This window comes from Globicephala melas, chromosome 13 (assembly GCF_963455315.2).
Source record: "Globicephala melas chromosome 13, mGloMel1.2, whole genome shotgun sequence".
NCBI lineage: Eukaryota > Metazoa > Chordata > Mammalia > Artiodactyla > Delphinidae > Globicephala > Globicephala melas.
This window is the reverse complement of record NC_083326.1, coordinates 2,731,651-2,749,532: the sequence shown is the minus strand read 5'-3', so window position 1 is coordinate 2,749,532 and position 17,882 is coordinate 2,731,651. Positions and strand designations below refer to the sequence as shown.

Below are 17,882 nucleotides of genomic sequence, written 5' to 3'. Positions count from 1 at the left end.
AGCAATGAGGACCCATTGCAGCCAAAAAATAAATTAATTAATTAAATTTTAAAAAAAAGGATTGGCCAAATTTTGTTCAATCCAAAGAAGGCAAGAAACATGGAGAAGGTAAGAAAAATAGCCAAAATAAAAAGATAAAATTTAAATATATCAGTAAATGTAAATGGACTGATGCTCAGGTTAAAAGATGAAGATTGTCAGACTGGATTAATAATCAACAGCATCCAGTTTTTTATGTATTTATTTTTTAAAATTTTAGTTTAGTTGTGGCGCACGGGCTTAGTTGCTCCGTGGCCTGTGGGATCCTCCCGGTCCAGGGCTCGAACCTGTGTCCCCTGCACTGGCAGGTGGTGTCCCAACCACTGCACCACAAGGGAAGCCCCAACATCCAGTTTTAAGCTGTTTATAAGAAGTATATCTAAAGCATAGGATATAGAAAGCTTTCTACAAGGCAGTCACATTAGGTATTAAAATAGAAAGCTGGTACAGCTATATCAGTATGAGACAGATAGGACTGTAAGGCAGAAAGCATTACCAAGCCAGACAATCTCTTGTGTGTGTTCCTGCCCTGAAGTTGCATGAAAAACACATATATACATAAAAAACACATATTACTTATATAAATAAATAAGAAAAAAGCATTATTAAAAATGAAGAGAGTCGTTGGAAATTGATATAAGGTTCAATTCACCAGGAAGAAAATGCAGAAGGTGAAAATTGACAGAATTAGGAAGAGAAATGTCAAATTTGCTCACAGTGAGGGATTTTGACCCATGTCTCACAGTAACTGATGGATCAGGTAGACAGAAAATCAGTAAGACGATAGGATGTCTGAATAGCACAGCTGGATGTAATGAGTATGTAGAGAATAATATACCCTGTTAAGTCCAGAATGCACACCGTATCAGTCTCACATTGAACAGTTAAGAAACTTGACCCATTACTAGGGTTAAAGCATATCTCAATCAATCCCAGAGGACTGGTATCAGATAGACCACACATTCTAACCACAGTGCAATAAACTTAAAAATCAGTAACAAAATATAACCAGGAGGGAAAAAAACTATACATTGGAAATTAAGAAGCAAATTTTTAAATAACTGATGACCAAAGGAACAATAACAACAGAAATTTAAAATATTTAGAACTGTATTAAAAAAACAGAGCATCAAAACTTGTGGGATTCAGCTAAAGTGAAACTTAATTTCATGGCCTTAAATGTTTATATTAAAATTTCTAAAAGCTGAAAATTAATTAGATAAACACTGAGCTTAAGAAATTATAAAAAGAACCACGAAATATAACCAAAATCTACTTAGAAAGAGATAATAAAGAGAAGATAAATAGGAGGAGACTAAGGGTGAACAATGAAACTGGTAAATGTATAGGAAAATCTAAATGAAATCTGACTCTATAAAACAGTAATAGTAATGTGTTGTTGGGTTATGGTAACAGTAGGGAAGGTCATAGGAAATTAGCATTGTCTGGGAACCAGTTAACATCAAACTTTGAAAAATCAAGAATGCATGTTGTAATTTGTAAGATAACCACTATGAAAATGTTAAAAGAATATTTGAAGAGAGAAAAAGGAATGTAGAATTGGAGGGACAAATTGGAAGCATATAGTAAGATAGTAGATTTAGACCCACTCACATCAGTAATTACATTAACTATGAATGACTAAGATTGTCACACTGGATAAAATAAGGAAGAAAAAGACAATCCAGTAAAAAAAATGAACAAGACCCTTAAATTGACATTCTACAAAAGAGACTATTCAAATAACCAATAAACATATGAAAACATGCTAAACCTTGTTAATATTTAGGGAAATGCAAATTAAGAACTTGATGACATACTCTATCACATCCACCAGAATAGCTAAAATTAAAAAGTTTTCAGTACCAGATGTTGGTGAGGATGTGGATCAGTGTTAACTCTCATATACTGCTGATCACAGAGTAAATTGGTACAACCATTTTTAAATGTTTGACATCATCTACTAGTTTGCATATCCCTCGGCTTGGGATATGCAAACTAGTTAAAAAAAAGAAAGAAGAATTAGCGGGCAATACTGGAGAAATTGATTTAGAGTTGGTCATATGTAACTGGGCCATGAAGATTGAATAATAGCCAGGCAAAGGAGTGAAGGGCGTTCTAGAAAGATCTTAATCAGAAGAGTGATGGGATCAGTTCTGGTTTTTAAGAACAACATTTGTTGGCTGTGTTGATGATGAATGGGAAGGAGAGAGGCTGCGCTCTATTAGGAGGCTTATTGCAATCATTTTTTGTTCCCATGAATCATAACTAAAAGATAGATTAAAATCACTATTCACAGATGCAAACTGTTATATATAGAATGGATAAACACCAAGGTCCTACTCTATAGTACAGGGAACTAAATTCAATATCCCGTGGCAAACCATAATGGAAAAGAATATGAAAAAAAGTATATATATATATGTATATATGTATAACTGAGTTACTTTGCTGTATAGCAGTAATTAACACAACATTGTAAATCAACTGTACTTCAATAACAAAATAAAATTTTTTTAAAAATCAGAAAAAAAATTTATTCACCTGGAATTCAGAGATAAGGCCTTTATTACCAAGAATATTTATACATAAAAAAGTAGATTCACACACATATAGTGCTTTAAAAATTCCTTGCTTGATAATCAGTATATCTTATGATAACATTAAGTTAGGGTTTATTGTACACTGTGCAAGTGGGTGAATTTGGTTTGATGGGTGTGATAAGACCTCCCCACTCGCGTTGACATAAATACCAAAGCCTTGAGGTGAGAAAGCCACAATTCTATTCCCTTAAAACAATGAACCCAACTCAAGGAGAATTAGAAATAGTTGGCAAAAATTATGCCTGGTGAAGGGAATTCCCTGGCTGTCCTGTGGCTAAGACCCTGCAGTTTGACTGCCGAGGGCCGCGGGTTCAATCCCTGGTCGGGAAACTAAAATCCTGCAAGCTGCACGGCACAGCCAATAAAGAAAAAACAAATAAAAATAAAGTGTACAATTCAAAAATTATGCCTGATGAATAGTTACCTCAACACACCCTCAGTGAAAAATATTTTCTGTTCTTGGATGTGAAGAAGGAATCTACCTCAGTCACTTATTTGCAGTTCTCTTTTAAAATGAATTTGCTCTTTTTCTTGTGTTGTATTCTTTTTTTCACCTTTTAATATTTTGGAAAGACCCAGTCTGTCCATTTTTCTTATTTAAAAAACAGAAATAAAAGAGCTGCTGTTAGGAGTCTGTAAAAAGGTTTTTCCTTTCCTTACTTTTATATTTAGTTTTAAATAATAACCTTCATTCTGTGTAAATCATTCTAGAATTATTTACAACTTTGGCATTGGTAGGGGTGGAGGTACTGTTTCTAATTAGTTTACCAAATGACTCCTGAGATCTATGTATTTTGTCTATTTATTAAAGTATCACTTGGTCACACGCTGTAACCAGGGATCTCGCAGTAGTTCCTGCTTTGCTCTTACAAAGTATGTATGTGCCACATCCTATCCTTAAAAGCTAAACACAGAAGGATTTTCCTTCTGGCCCCTGGAGAGCAGCTAGTTTGAAGCACCATTGTCCCCTTTATCACATTCACATCGTCATACCAGCAGCCTTTTGCAAACGTGTTGGCTTTGTTCCCCTTCAGATCTGGACAGCCAGACCCGCCACATGGCCCTCAGCAGCCTCTTTATGGAAGTCCTAATGATGATGAACAATGCAACTATCCCAACAGCAGAGTTCCTCCGAGGCAGTATCCAGACCTGGATTGGGCAGAAAGTGCATGGGCTGGTGGTTCTGCCCCTGTTAACAGCCGCCTGCCAGAGCCTGGCTTCCGTCCGCCACATGGCCGAGACGACGGAAGCCTGCATCACTGCTTACTTCAAAGAGGGTAAGAGGACCGTCATGTCAGGCTCTCAGTAGACCCATCTTTTCCAAGGAAGATTAAAGCTTTGTCTGAAGGAGATACCTTTCCAGACCCTTCCTGTTGAGGGATTGTACTGTTCTAATATCTCTGTAAATGTTGTTGATGTTTCAGAATATAGTTTGTTTTCTTCATAAAGATGTGCAGTTAGCATGAGAAATTTTGGCCCATGTTGGTACCATCATGTTTCAAGGGAGGGAACCTCTAATTCATTTTATGTGGGTTTTGGAGTGTCAGACCAATCCTTTTATGGCAGGCAAATTGTTTATGTCATAGGCCTAGTCATAGTCCTAAAAACAAATGCTATATACCAGAATCTTTATAATAATGATCCACTGTATTAATTTTCTCTATTTTGTCACTTGGTAAAGTTTTTCATATGTCCTCTTATTGCATTTTGTCATGTGTTTTAAACTATTATGGAGTTCTCTTCCCACCTCCCCTCCCGCCCCCCACTCCCGCTTTGTCTTCTTATTTCCTACCTCTAAATTCTCAGATTCTGGAAACAGCCTGATCTGGTTAAAAAGAATTGCTCAGAGCAGTACTTCTCGACTCTGTTACCCAGATATACATCATCGTGCACACAATAGGGGAGAACGAAGGGTACTGGAGTGAGAATGCTAGGAAGTGCCTGCAACCTGCCCATGCCCTTTCTTGACAACACGTGAATAATCCATGTTCCCATGTCCCCCTGTGGAACGTGCTATGTGTGTCACCATGTCACCCTGCTCCCATTCCCCCCAAAGAATTGAGAACCATTAGGATAACACTCTTGCTCCAAAGTTATTTACTGTTTGTTGCTAAAATCAAATTTGTTTTTTCAATTTGTGAAACATTTTCAAGAATTTCTGTCAAGATACGAGTCAAACTAAACTTTGATAATTAAAAAATGCTTATGAAGGATAGAGTAATAATAATACCCCTCGGAAAAGCATAAGTATTCATAACATACTTAAAAATGGTATTAGGTAAAGTTAAAACTCTTAGATAACTGGGAGAGGCGGTGTCTACATGAGATTTTAATGATCATAATATGGTGAAAGAGGTGATTTATGAAAATGCAGCCATGATACCTGACTTCATGATACCCTCTGCACTGGCAGCCAGGACAAAGGCATTTAGAGTGAGGGCTTCCAGTCCAAGACATGAGGCATTGTCAGGCCCTCCAGGGTCAATGTGAGTGGTGTTTTCTCGACCTGAAGCTTTTAAAGTGAAAAGGTTCATTAGAGTAGTTAAATAGTTTGATTCTTGCTCTTACCTTTCTCTACCTCTTGGTGTTCTTTTCTTAGGCTCCCTCAATCAGAATTTAGGCTGGGGCCCCATTCTGGTGTCCCTTCAAGTTCCCGAGCTCACCATTGAAGAGTTTCTGCAGGAGTGCCTGTCCCTCGGCAGCTACTTGACTCTCTATGTCTACTTGCTTCAGTGTCTAAATAGTGAGCAGACACTAAGGAACGAAATGAAAGTGCTGCTTCTCTTAAGCCAGTGGTTGGAACAGGTGTATCCAAGGTATATTGGCCCTCCGGTTGCCTACAGCCGACCGACCCATGGGATTGGGATAGCTTGAATTTGGGTTTAAGTTAATGTCCACTTAAGTGCACAGACCCAAGTGATACATAAGAAACAAACAAGGCTATGAGGTACAGTGACACCTATTTTAGAAAGATTTTCCTTGCATGGGCCGATTTTCTGAGCAGGCGTTTTATTTCCTAAGACAGGTATTTTGAAGCACCACCTTTAGCTTCCATATCCGTTAAGTAGGGGCAACAACGTTTAGCTCACTTGATTAAGTGAAAGGACGTCGAGCTCATATATGCTGTCTGGCATGTAGAAGGGGCAATAAATGTCAGCTGTTCCTTTATTGTCCAAATACTTTATTAACAGCATTACCTGTCAGCCTAAGCTTTTAAAGTACTAAATGTCCCTTACACTTAAAACTCATGTGTGGACTTTCAGTTAAATGAGAATGGAAAGAATCTACTCTGAATTTGGTTTTCCTCCCCCCTCCCCGCCCCCAGCTCTATGCAGGAAGAAGCAAAGCTGTTTTTGTGGTGGCACCAAGTCCTGCAGCTGTCCCTGGTTCAGACCGAGCAGAATGACCCGGTCTTGACGGAGTCTGTCATTCGAATTCTGCTCATGCTTCAGGCCCGTCAGAGCCTGCTGGCCGAGGAGAGGCTCAGTTCAGGGATTCTCAGGGCAATTGGGCTGGGCCGGAAGTCGCCCTTGTCTAACAGGTGAGGAAGCACCTGCTCTTGCTTTTCTAAACGGGCCACAGACACCTGCACATACCTAGGGGGTGCGATACTTGGTAGATTTTCTATTTAGGAGCTGAGCTAGGGTCCTCCCAGTGATTAAGAAGAAAACAATCAGAGCCTGATTACATCTTTACATTTTAAAAAGGGTGTTTATTTTTTCCGTTTTAAAACAACTTTTATGTTCAAAGAATGTTTTTAGCAGTGTCTCATTGTATTTTGACTTGGTAACCTGACCACACTACACATTGCTTTTGTCTTTGAGCCAGTGACGGTGTGCAAGGTTAGGTTAAGATACCCCGTCAGCTGCTTCACTGCCAGCACTTTGTCAGGGAAACCCAGGTCCCATGAGGGACTCGGTCTAGCAGTAGAAGTTAACTGATTAGAGGGATAAGTAATGAGAAATACGTTCAGGTTTTTGTCGCTAAAAATTCCAAGGTGTGAGAGAATTTGCTACTAGCCCCAGTTTATCTCCTAAGACTATTTGCATCACGGTTTTCTTTTAAAGGCCTTATCTGGTTTGAAAGGAATTCTTGCTGTTCTGATGTCAGCATTCTTATGGAATAGCCTGCTGCGGCTTTGGGAGCCACCCAATCCAAACCAGTTAACATCATACTCCTTTGTTTGTGGTAGAATTTAGCAGGACTGTGTGATTTGATTCACTTAAATTGTAAAATACACGTCACATAAAATTATCATGCTAATTAACCCTTTTAAAATATACAATTCAGGGACTTTCCTGGCAGTCCAGTGGTTAAGACTCCGTGCTTGCACTGCAGGGGGCGTGGGTTCGTTCCCTAGTCGGGGAACTAAGATCCCGCATGCCGCGCGGTGTGGCCAGAAAAAACAATGATAAAATGTACAGTTCAGTGGCATTTAGTACATTCACAATGTTGGTGCAACCATCACCACTATTTTGTTCCGGAACATTTTCTTCATCCCAAAAGGAAATAGCTACTAAGCTACTAGGCAGTCACTCCCTATTCCCCTCTTCCCCAAGTCTCTGGCAACCACTGATGGATTCCTGACTTTATGTATATCCTGTTCTGGGCATCTCATATAAATGGAGTCATGTAATACGTGGCCTCTTGTGTCTGGCTTCTTTCACTTCCCATAAAGTTTCAAGGCTCATCCATATTTTAGCATGCACTGGTACTTATTTCCTTCTTATGATTGAATAATATTCCGTTGTATGGACACACCACATTTTGTTTTTCCATTCATCAGTTGATAGACATTTGGGTTGTATCCACTCTTTGGCTATTGTGAATAGTGCTGCTGTGAAAGTTATTTACGAGTTTTTGTTAGAACACCTGTTTTCGGTTCTTTTGGAATTGTTGGGTCACATGGTTACTCTATATTTAACTTCTTGAGGAGCTGCCAAACTGTTCTCCATAGCACCTGCACCATTTTTAACATTCCCACCAGCCGTGGCTGAGAGTTCCAGTTATTCTGTATCTTTGCCAACACTTTCATTCCTGAGACTGAATTATGTTTTCATTGTTTGGGTGGTGATAATGGAAGGGCAGATAAAGACTCCTTGATCATATTTACAGTTTTCCTGAAGAGGCTAACAACCACAGTAGGTCTGGAGATGTGTTCGTCTTATTTTTTAATAGAAAATACGGTATTTATTTTAAAATGCTTACTTTAATAGTCATTTACTTCTTCTAATCCCTCCCTAACACTTAAGGTTCCGAGTGGCTGCCCGAGGCATGGCTGCCTTTCTTTCAGTTCAGGTTCCCGCCAAGGATCAGATCCGTTTGAAGCCGAGCTCTGAATTACATCTGACCCTGAAAGCTCAGCAGGTCAGTGAAAAGCTTTGTGGTTAAGGGCTAGAAGTTTTCCACAGGAGGAGGGAGGTGGTACCTGTAGTCTTTACACGTGATGACCTGGTGATGATGATCGGCAGCAGCACAGCATACTGTCTGGCGGGCTCTACTAACTGGAAAATGGTTAACGTGTGTATCTGCCTCGGATTGTCAACCAGTTTTTGTAGGAACTTGCCCAGAGCCCTATTACTACCCTTGTAGAAGTAGCAAGGCCATGGGCAAGCCAGTTTAGGATCGAATTTGGCTCTGATGACATGACTGTGTGCTGACCCGTCACAAGCTGGGGCTGGGGACAGGCACAGAAGATGAGACTACAGTTGAGACCGATAGAGGTTAGCTGGGCTTTAACTTGGAGCCCAGGCGGTGGTTCTGTTTTGTGAGTCTGGGGGTGGACCAGTGTTGGCTGACATGGACAAAATGGTAGCTGTGAAAAATAGTTTGTTCTAAAAATATGGAAGGCTACATGGCAGTGGTCCCCCATCCCCATAACTATTTTCACCCATAAACAGGCTGGCCAGGTACAAAGGTTTATAATATAAAACGATGGCTGGCATTCTTGAGTGCTTACTGATGTTAACGAGTTAAAATTTTAACTCTTCTAATTATCATAACAACCCTATACAATACGAACTTTTATTATCCTGGTTTTGTGGATGAGGAAATGGAGACAGAAGGAGACTAAGTAATTTGTCCCAAATCACACAGCCCCTGAGGGCTGGGGCTGGGATTCACTGGGCCTGTCCGGGTCCAGTGTCACGCTGTTGTTGCTCTGCAGTACTGTCTCTGTACACGGTAAATGCTTAGACCCCTCAGCTCTTGTCTTTTGCGGCATTGTCATGTCTGAGCCAGCCATGTACAGTGTGATATCTCGGTATTAAGAGCAAAGATGTAGCGAAAAAATCAGCAGGTTCTTCACAGGCATCTTGGTTTTTACAGTACCCGATACTTGTCACCGGCTGATTAGACAGCCACCATTTGCATCCCTAATGTTGTATAAGAGCTGCCACAAGTGGGCAGATGAGTGTCCCAGGGGCCGGTTGTGAAGTCAGTGCCATGCATTTCAGTCTGCATTTGAGAAGTCTGCTCTCCTGTGCCCGCCAGCACCTGGAGCATAGCTTTGCTTTAGCTGCGGCCAGCAGGTTGCCCAGTCCTTGCCAGCCTTTGCCGGCCTTCATTTAGACTTAAGTGATGACATACTTGTCATCAGGGTTTTCAGACTGGAAAGAAGTCAACTTTGTATAAAATGATTATTCTTAGGCAAACTGTCAAAGTAGACTGTTCTTTTTAAAAAAGAAAGGGGAGAGAGAGGAAGAGAGAGACATATGGATGCTATGGTTAGTGGGAGTGCCTGTTCCCACTGATTCTTGTTCTTAGATTAACTCCGTTCATACAGCAGTTAGCTTGGTACCAAAATCCCTTCCATTGTTGATTTTCAACCCCAAAACTTCTGTCTTAAACCACTTGGTAATTTATTTCTAAGCTGCCTGTTCATTTACCATCCTCAAAAAATCTTCTCCCTCCTTATATACTGAGCCAAGCAAATTCCATCTTTTAATCTATATCCTCTAGTGCAGTGGTCCCTGTAAATGAGAGAGACACTTCACAGTTCACACTCAGAATGCTAGGGGTGGGTGAGCTCGTATAGCTGGAAAACAAAACTCCCTACCCGCCAAGAACCGTTGTTCTGATTTTTTGTTTGTTTTCTCTAAATACAGTCTTTTTCTCTTCTCTTCTCTCAGTATGAAGGGAGGAAAAATTAAAGTTATGGAAGTAAAGAATGTTTTTCTTTCTTTATTCCCGAAGAGAAACATGGGAATATGTCAATTCTGTTGGGCGGAAGCCAGAGGAACTTGATCTGTCCGTTGTGTTTGTTGGCTGATAGAACAACCTTATCATTCACCCTCGGCAGCACTTAGCCACTGGTTCCTTCTGAATTTCTAGTTACACGGTTTAGTACGACATTACTTTGTAATCTGAGAACAAACCCAACTGCAAATTAAAGCTGATGCCCGTGGTTTCCGGTTGAGTCTCCAGGAAGAGAGGCAGTAGATGATCTGGCGGGGAGGGCTGCAGTGCTGGCACTGAGGCAAGGAGGACAAAGCAGGAAGACAGCCTGGCTGCAGCAGTGGCTCTCTGCGGGGAGGGGTTGGGAAACAGCACAGGCCAGGAAGAGGGAAGGCTGGATGTGGAAGGCGGCAGACGCCAGAGAGGCTTGGGTTGCCGGCCTCCTTCTAATTGTGGTTGATCAATGCCTGCCTTTGAGACCTCTAGTTCCAGTTCTGTAGCTTCCCTGGAGGCTCACAGTTGCACCTGATGACGTCGGCAGGTGTGCTACACCTGCGGGAATCATGTTATATGCATCCACGTGGTTAACCCTCTTGCCTTCCATGTCTTTTAGGCTCTGAATGCTCTTGAATCCTTGACGTCAAGTAAGCAGTACATTGAATACCAGGATCAGATATTGCAAGCCGCACAATTTATAAAGCGTCCTGGCCATTGCCTCCAAGATGGGAAAAGCTTCCTGGCTCTTCTTGTGAACTGTCTCTATCCAGAAGTGCATTATTTGGACAACATACGATAGTAACACTGAGGCTCTTGATAAACCTGTTGCTGTTTATGTTTACATTTAACTTTACTGTTGCACAAATAACTTTGCTCAATTTCACTGCAGTTTGGCCAATGAATTAGTTGACTGAGATGCAAGTTGGTGGGCACTAGATAATTGTTGTGCATGTGCACATGTGTATGTGTGTGTTTCCTTAGCTCTTAAAATGTTCCAGGGACTTTGTAATTTTTATGTTCATCCAACAAGAGAACTTACGGAGCTCTCCTTGGGTAGAGAGCCACTCTCAGTTGCCGAATATCCAGTCATCTCATGAGACCCCAGGTGGGGTGCTTTCATATGTCTCCACTTCTGTCTTTTCCTGTTTCATTTAAATGTCAAGACTCCTGTGCCAGATATAACTACTTTGGGAATCGGGTTGAACCCTCACTTTTGAATCCCGATTGTGTTCCTTCAAAGTAAAAAAGCTTTGAAAATTTCTGCATTTCTCAAATGTGGGGAAATATACCAGCTTAAATTATTATATTTTTCTCTCAGAAGGGAGATAAGAATGCTGAATCAAAGTGAGTCGTTGTGTAAAATGTGACCACTTGATCCTGATTATAGTGGACAGTAGAGATGGTGACAAGTCCATTTCCATCCAGCCGTGTGTCCTCATAGAGAAGGAGCCATTTGTCTACATTGGGGGCGCATGCTGGTGGTCTATGGGGAGCATGTCGTGCACAGATGTGTTTTGTTTGATCTCCGTGGCTGAGAGTGTAGACAGGGCTTCCTCTCTCCAGTGCACTGTAGACGTACGTTCCCTTTGGTCATACCCCAGCCCGCTCCTTCATTCACGTCTTATTTGGCCCCTGTAGACATGTAAATTTGCAGCTCTTTCCAGACAGCAAGTTTGATATCTGAAGGTCCTGCTGTTGAGAGACAGAGACAGAGAACTTGACTGTCTGTTTCCTGCTTGCTTTATCACTCCAGATTTAAACTCAAATGAAGCTAGCAAACCTGCTGAAACACTGGTCGGTGGAAACTGGGTCAGGTCAGGAGACTTGACTGAAATTTGGCTTTTTTTTAATCGTCACGTGCCTTCTGTTGTTAACAGTTTGTTCTTTACCAAAGCCTGTCTGCAGTGTTGCCGTGTTTTGCTGCCATCTGCTTGCTCTTGTCATGTCCCCCCTACCCCCTGGAATTCGCACCTTGACTTCTGTCATCATATTCATAATTCTGTTGGCTCAGAATTGATTTGTTTGTCCAGCTGGCCTAAGGTGTCTTTTGCTTGCAGGCTATCTATAGCCCGAGGCTATTTACATAAAAATGTCTTAGTCACTGAGAGCTTTTAGCAGGGGGATTTGGGGTATAGATTAACTGAGTGATAATCTCTTTCCAAATATCGTTTTGCGGTGCTTCCCCCAACATTTGGAAGTGTGTAGGAGCTGTTCTTTATTTTGAATCTTTTTAGTTGGACAGAACAGTTCTGTCCCACGGAAATGCTCTGGTAAAGATCATCCCTGTTAGCCTTCAAGTTCTGTAGGCCACTAAGTGTCCATCTCTGAGGGATGCCTCTCAGAGCTTTCCTTGTTAACACGTTTTAGAAGCTGTGGACAGTTCCATGGCTGATTTGGCAACAAAGATTTTATGACAGGAAATATTCTGTGTGCTGTTTTCTTTGAGGAGGATGTAATTATTGGTATCCTAGAATGAAATTTTTGAGTGACAGTACATACATTTAAAGAAAATTCTGTTTAATCTTAATTTTTGAAGGTTTATAATATTTATAATGTATTTGCTCTGTAAAAATTATAAAAAATAAATCAATCTTTGGTTGTAGCTGGTAAGAATCCGATTTTTAGGGATATCACACTATCTTGTAAAGTATTTCAGTTGTTAAAGTTGATGCAGATTTTTTTATGCCTGATGTCATCTTTTTTTTTGACACTGTAACTTGATCATCAGAGATGGTTGGTAAAAGTACTTCCTCTCACGCTTAACAGTGGAAGGTTTACTCACCACATAGGTTCCTATGAGAGGCTCTGGGCTAAGAAATTGCTTTAACGACACTAAGATAGTTCAGAAGGTGGCAATGTTGCTGTAGCCTCCTGGGAAAGAATAGACCGGTCTGCCCACTGGCTTTCAGGAATAATGAGCTTTTGTTGGCAAAATAGTCACCTCCAGAGAGCGCAGGGCGTGTTTCAGAGACAGTTAGCAGTGCTGCATGTTGATACCTGGGTCAGTAAGACCAAGGCACCTATGTGCTGGAGCTTCGTTGAAGGTGCACTAGTGCAGACTTTCCCCATACGTGGCCAGCAGTGGCTTCCGGTTCAGATGGGGATGCAGAGCAGCTTCCTGGGCTTGATGAAAAGCACCTCTTCTCTTCTCCACTCTTCTTTCTGCAGTTCACACAGGATGGGCCAGAGAGGCACACTCGACCCCCTGATCTCCTGGCTCCCCTTCCTAACTCTGCAGAAAGCTGCAGGCACAGATGCCAGGGAGGGAGGTTCTGCTGATGCGTCTGCCCAGCCTAATGGGGCCAGGGCCCACCCTCCATGTTCCTGAAGCTCCTGGCACGAGTCGCTGGTGGTTTCACGATCAGCCTGTTGACACAGTCACGTCTGCCTCCTCGAGGTTGCCTGAGTCTCTCAGTTCTTCGAGGTGGGGGAAGCTGGGTCCAGAAAATGAAAACCCCTGAGCAGCCCACCCTCTCTTTAACCAAGTGCCAACCCCCTTCCTCCCAGTCAGTGTATCCACGTTGTGCAAGTGAGAGTGTCCATGCCCTTTCTTCCTTTCGAGTGAAGGTGAGACACAGTTTTCTACTGGATTTTTTAAACTTAATTAATTAATTAATTTTTGGCTGCGTTGGGTCTTCGTTGGCACGCACGATCTTTCTCTGGTTGTGGCGAATGGGGGCTACTCTTCGTCGCGGTGCGTGGCCTTCTCACTGCGGAGGCTTCTCTTGTTGCGGAGCACGGGCTCAGTAGTTGCGGCACACGGTCTCTAGAGCACAGGCTCAGTAGTTGTGGCTCATGGGCTTAGTTGCTCCGCGGCATGTGGGATCTTCCTGGGCCAGGGCTCGAACCTGTGTCCCCTGCATTGGCAGGCGGATTCTTAACCATTGCGCCGCCAGGGAAGTCCCTCTATTGGATTTTTAAACCTGAAATGAATAATTTCTGGAGCACAAAGCAGATGTTATAGAATCATGACTTTTGAAGTCAGTAGAGGCATTAAAGCTCATCTGGTCCCATCTCCCACTCAGCAGGGATCCCAGCCCTGATCCTCCAGCCTCTCCTCTGCCCTTTCCTGTGGCTGCTAGTTCCACTCCTCATGGACAAGCCCAAGTGGCCATTGGTGAGCTTGGTTGTAGTTCTGCTTTATACTGGGCTAAAACTGGCTTCCTGGTAACGCTGGCCATAGTTCTGCTGGAGCTGTTCTCCTGCCCCCTCCTGACAGACCTTCAGACCTTTGGAAATTTTCATACCTCATCACACCTCTGACCCTGCCCGTCCGCCCAGCCCTCAGCCTTTGTCAAACGAAATGCCTAGTGCCTTTAGTTAGTCCTTTGCCCCCATGATGTCTGCCAGGGCTGCCCTTTGGGAAAACTGCCCAAATTAGCCCACGTTATTAGAAGAGGGCCATGCCCAGAAACAGTAGGGTCAGGACTTGGGTAGAACAAATGAGGCACCCAGGGCACACATATAAGGTGGTACTTGCCTGCTGGCTCCGAGAGAGTGTGCCTCCTTAGGTCGTGTGCCCTCAGCCTGGCCTCTGCTTTGGGGGTTGGCCACACTAGTGTGGGTCACGCAGCAAAGCTTGCTCCCCTGGACATGTGGGCAGCATCAGCTCTCAGCAGCTGTGCCCTCTGGTTGGCACATTCAATCAGTGGTGAGTCAAGCTCCAGAGCTCGGTTTATCATCAGTCGCAGGTCTAACAATAAGGCACTTTGCACTTATCCTTCAAAACTGTCTGCCCTGCATTTTGGACCAACTTTACTCCTTATTCTGAGCTAGTAAAATTTTATTTAGAGCTGAAAAATTTTCTGCTTAGTTAACTTTGTCTTATTAAGCAAAGTGGAGAGTACGATGCTGCAAATAAGCATGATGCTTTAAAAAAAAAAGTTCCCTCCTGTCATCTTCCATTTGCATCTGGGTTGTGCTGGGTAAAGTTCTTGGCATCCAGCCAGGCACTAACACTGACCTTGTCCTGGTCTGTGATGATCCTGGTCTGTGGTGACCCTCTCACATTATAGAGGCATCATGTGTCCTATATAAGCAGTAGTTGAAGTTTCCTTCAGTCTAGATAGGTTCCTGATTTCTGATGACAATAACTTGAAAAAAAAAACTACTGACCCTATTTTGGGGTAATGAAACCACTAAGGAATGTTGTTCATTATGATGTAATATCTCCCAAGCACTGAGGTTTAGGATTTATTTTTCTTTCAATGGCTTAAATCACTCAAGTGGCAGCAAATACATCTTAAATGTGTTCAACTCTTTTTTCCTACCCACATGCCTAGTGTGGCCTTTAAAAACAAGTTATTTTGGTCATTAAATGTGCAATATTCACTTCTTATTCATTGTTGGCATTTTACTTGCTTGTACAAAGGATGAGTTTTTATATAGTGATGAAACACAGGAAGAAATGAGAATTGGTTAAGTAAAATTCTGCAAATAAACTAGATTCAAATTTAATTTACGTGTGGTAGACATCTCATTTTGGGCAAGTTGGTTGGCAGGTCTTTTCATCCAAAAATCACAAAAAGAAAAATGTGAAATTATAAAGCTTGTAATGGGTAGAATCTATATTCTGTGATATTTCACCACAATCGGTGAGGCCCCTCGTTTCAAAGAGAACTTAAAACTTGGGGGTTTAAGAATTGGCATAGACGGGGACCACCTGGTGACCCCAGAGAGTTCAGGAGAGCCCTGAGGTCTGTAATGTGCTTGTGATCCTAGCAGGAGAAGGTACGTGAAGCTGCACTAAGGCTTCCACTGCCTGAGTTCCTGGGTGGGGGCAGGGCGCCTCTGGGAGGGCAGCCAAGCTGCCAGGGAGGTCAGTGCAACCTGAGCTTGGTCACAGTCTGCTCCAGAAATCACTTCATGTTGGAATGCCAGGGAGTTCTTCCTTAGTGTTCATTTCCATTACATTAAGACACATCTTGAATGGGCCAAAGTATGGTGAGAGGGCCCGCACATTTGATTTGGGATTACATCAGTTGGGATTTCCCTGGGACAGCGCCCTGTGTGTCTCCCCAACCCTTGTGCCCTTGTCTGGGTTTGGCTTCCTTCTCCAGACAGAATCACAGGATTTTGGAAGGTGGCTTAGAGGCAAGTTGTCCCACCTCCTACTAGTGTAGGAATCGGGTTACCTGTCTCTAGACAGGTGGGCTTCCTTGCTGGGAAACGCCCAAAGAAATGCAGCTCCGAAGTGGTCCATGTCACCATGGGGCAAATGAGAATCCTTCACCTAAGGATAGGGAGCCAAGATCTTCCTCCAAATCCTGCTTCTCTTCTGAAGACAGCCCTCTTCCCTCTTGGTCTTCCTTTGCTAGCCTAAACCCTTTTAGGAGACAGACCCACATTCCCTGCCTATTGGTCAGAGGGGCCAACCTGATCTCTCTCCTGGACACCATATTTTAATAATGGCCTAAATTTGTGGCTTGGGCCAGACTTACCTTGGACTATCTCAGCCTGCTCTAGTTGACCTGCTCCCTGACACGTCCTCCTTAACCTTTCTTAAGGCCCTTCTCTGTACCTTCCCTCCCTTCACTTCCTCTTCCTCCCCCCTTCCCCTTCCCCACCCCATCTCTCTGCTCTTCCACCTGAGGTCACAGCCAGCAGCCTCTGGTGGAGGTGTGGAGGTGAGTGTCCCCACAGGGCCTCTCCCAGGGAAATCTTTAGCCCTGTGGCCCCTCTGAGTTCACTGGCATGTGGGAGTTGGGGACAGAGAAGGTCTGGTGGCCCAAACTCTGGAAAACCAGGGAGTTCCAATCCCAAATAATTCTGTATCCTTCTATTGGCAGACTGTGTTTTCTCCCTTTAGCTCATAAACTATGACAAAGAGGAAGGGGCACAGGAGAGGAGGAAAGGCATGTGAGAACCTGGGAAGGAAAAGGAGGCATGCATGTGGAAGGAGCTGGGACCAGAGCTGTTCTGTCACAAGCACGTGTGACCCTGGCCAGGTCACTTTCCTCCCTGAGACTTTTATCTCATTTTAAAATGAGGATAATTGCAGCCTTGCCTGTCTCCTGGGTTTTTTTTTTTGTTTGTTTGTTTGTTTTTTTTTTTGCGGTATGCGGGCCTCTCCCTGTTGTGGCCTCTCACGTTGCGGAGCACAGGCTCCGGACGCGCAGGCTCAGCGGCCACGGCTCACGGGCCCAGCCGCTCCGCAGCATGTGGGATCTTCCCGGACCGGAGCACGAACCCGCGTCCCCTGCATCAGCAGGCGGACTCTCAACCTCTGCGCCACCAGGGAAGCCCCTGTCTCCTGGGTTTTTAGTGAGAACTGCCTGGGATCATGGAAGGGAAGGAAATTTGACGATCACAGGGGCCCCCAGAACATGAGGGGTATTGTTGTGGAGGGCATGGAACTGGACCTAAGTGCCAGGCTGGAGGTGGGACAAAGCTCAGGACCCCAACTCATGGTTTGTAAGGTCCCTGGCCTGAAGGCCCTGTGGCTGGCTGAGCCCTGCCTTCACCTGGCTCTGTCATCCAGTCTGGTGAGGGGGCATATGTATATATGTAAAAACTCAGCCCCACTCAGTGTCATTTCTGTCCCCAGGCAGGCCTACCTTCATCGTATATTATCTCGTGGACGGTTCTCATGCAGCTACATCTCAATTTAAAATTTAGGACATGAGCTCCTTGAGGGCAGGGAAGGTGTGCTAGGCTCTTGGTGGACCTGGGCAGTAGTCGCCCTTCCTCCCGCTGCTTACCTCCAGGAGCAGCCTGGTGGGCGGCTGGGAACAGAGGGAAGCTGCAGGGTGTCAGAAGCCCCTCTCATGTCCGCAGAGCACTCTCCCCTGCACCACACTGCCAAGTCCTGTCTCCAAAACACCAAATCTCCTAGGTCACTTCTCAGGCCCAGGACACTGTGCTGACTGAGCCTGCCGCCTGTGGCTTGGTCCTTGCTTGCCACCGATGGCATCTGGGTGCTCTGAGAGGGGAGAGTTGGGAAGGACTCCCTGGCTCTGAGGTGAGCCCAGGGGGTCTGATGATGGTCAAGTGCGGTCCCCTCACCACCTTCCCCTTCTCCCCCTAGCAGTTGCTTTATCCGGAGGCTGAGCAGGAGGCTGCCTGGGC

The 17,882-nt window shown here is 43.8% G+C and overlaps 1 protein-coding gene across 2 annotated transcripts in view; it reads left to right on the top strand.

Annotated features, from left to right (window-relative positions):
* EPG5 (ectopic P-granules 5 autophagy tethering factor) overlaps positions 1–12,417 on the top strand; it is a 126,935-nt gene extending 114,518 nt beyond the window's left edge. For both annotated transcript variants that reach the window (XM_030867834.2, XM_030867833.2), the window contains exons 40-44: positions 3,677–3,919; positions 5,242–5,458; positions 5,968–6,183; positions 7,895–8,009; positions 10,432–12,417. In XM_030867834.2, coding sequence (XP_030723694.2) covers positions 3,677–3,919; positions 5,242–5,458; positions 5,968–6,183; positions 7,895–8,009; positions 10,432–10,614 — 974 coding nt within the window. In that variant the 3' untranslated portion in view covers positions 10,615–12,417. The remainder of the gene's footprint in view (positions 1–3,676; positions 3,920–5,241; positions 5,459–5,967; positions 6,184–7,894; positions 8,010–10,431) is intronic.
* The last annotated feature ends 5,465 nt before the right edge of the window (positions 12,418–17,882 follow it).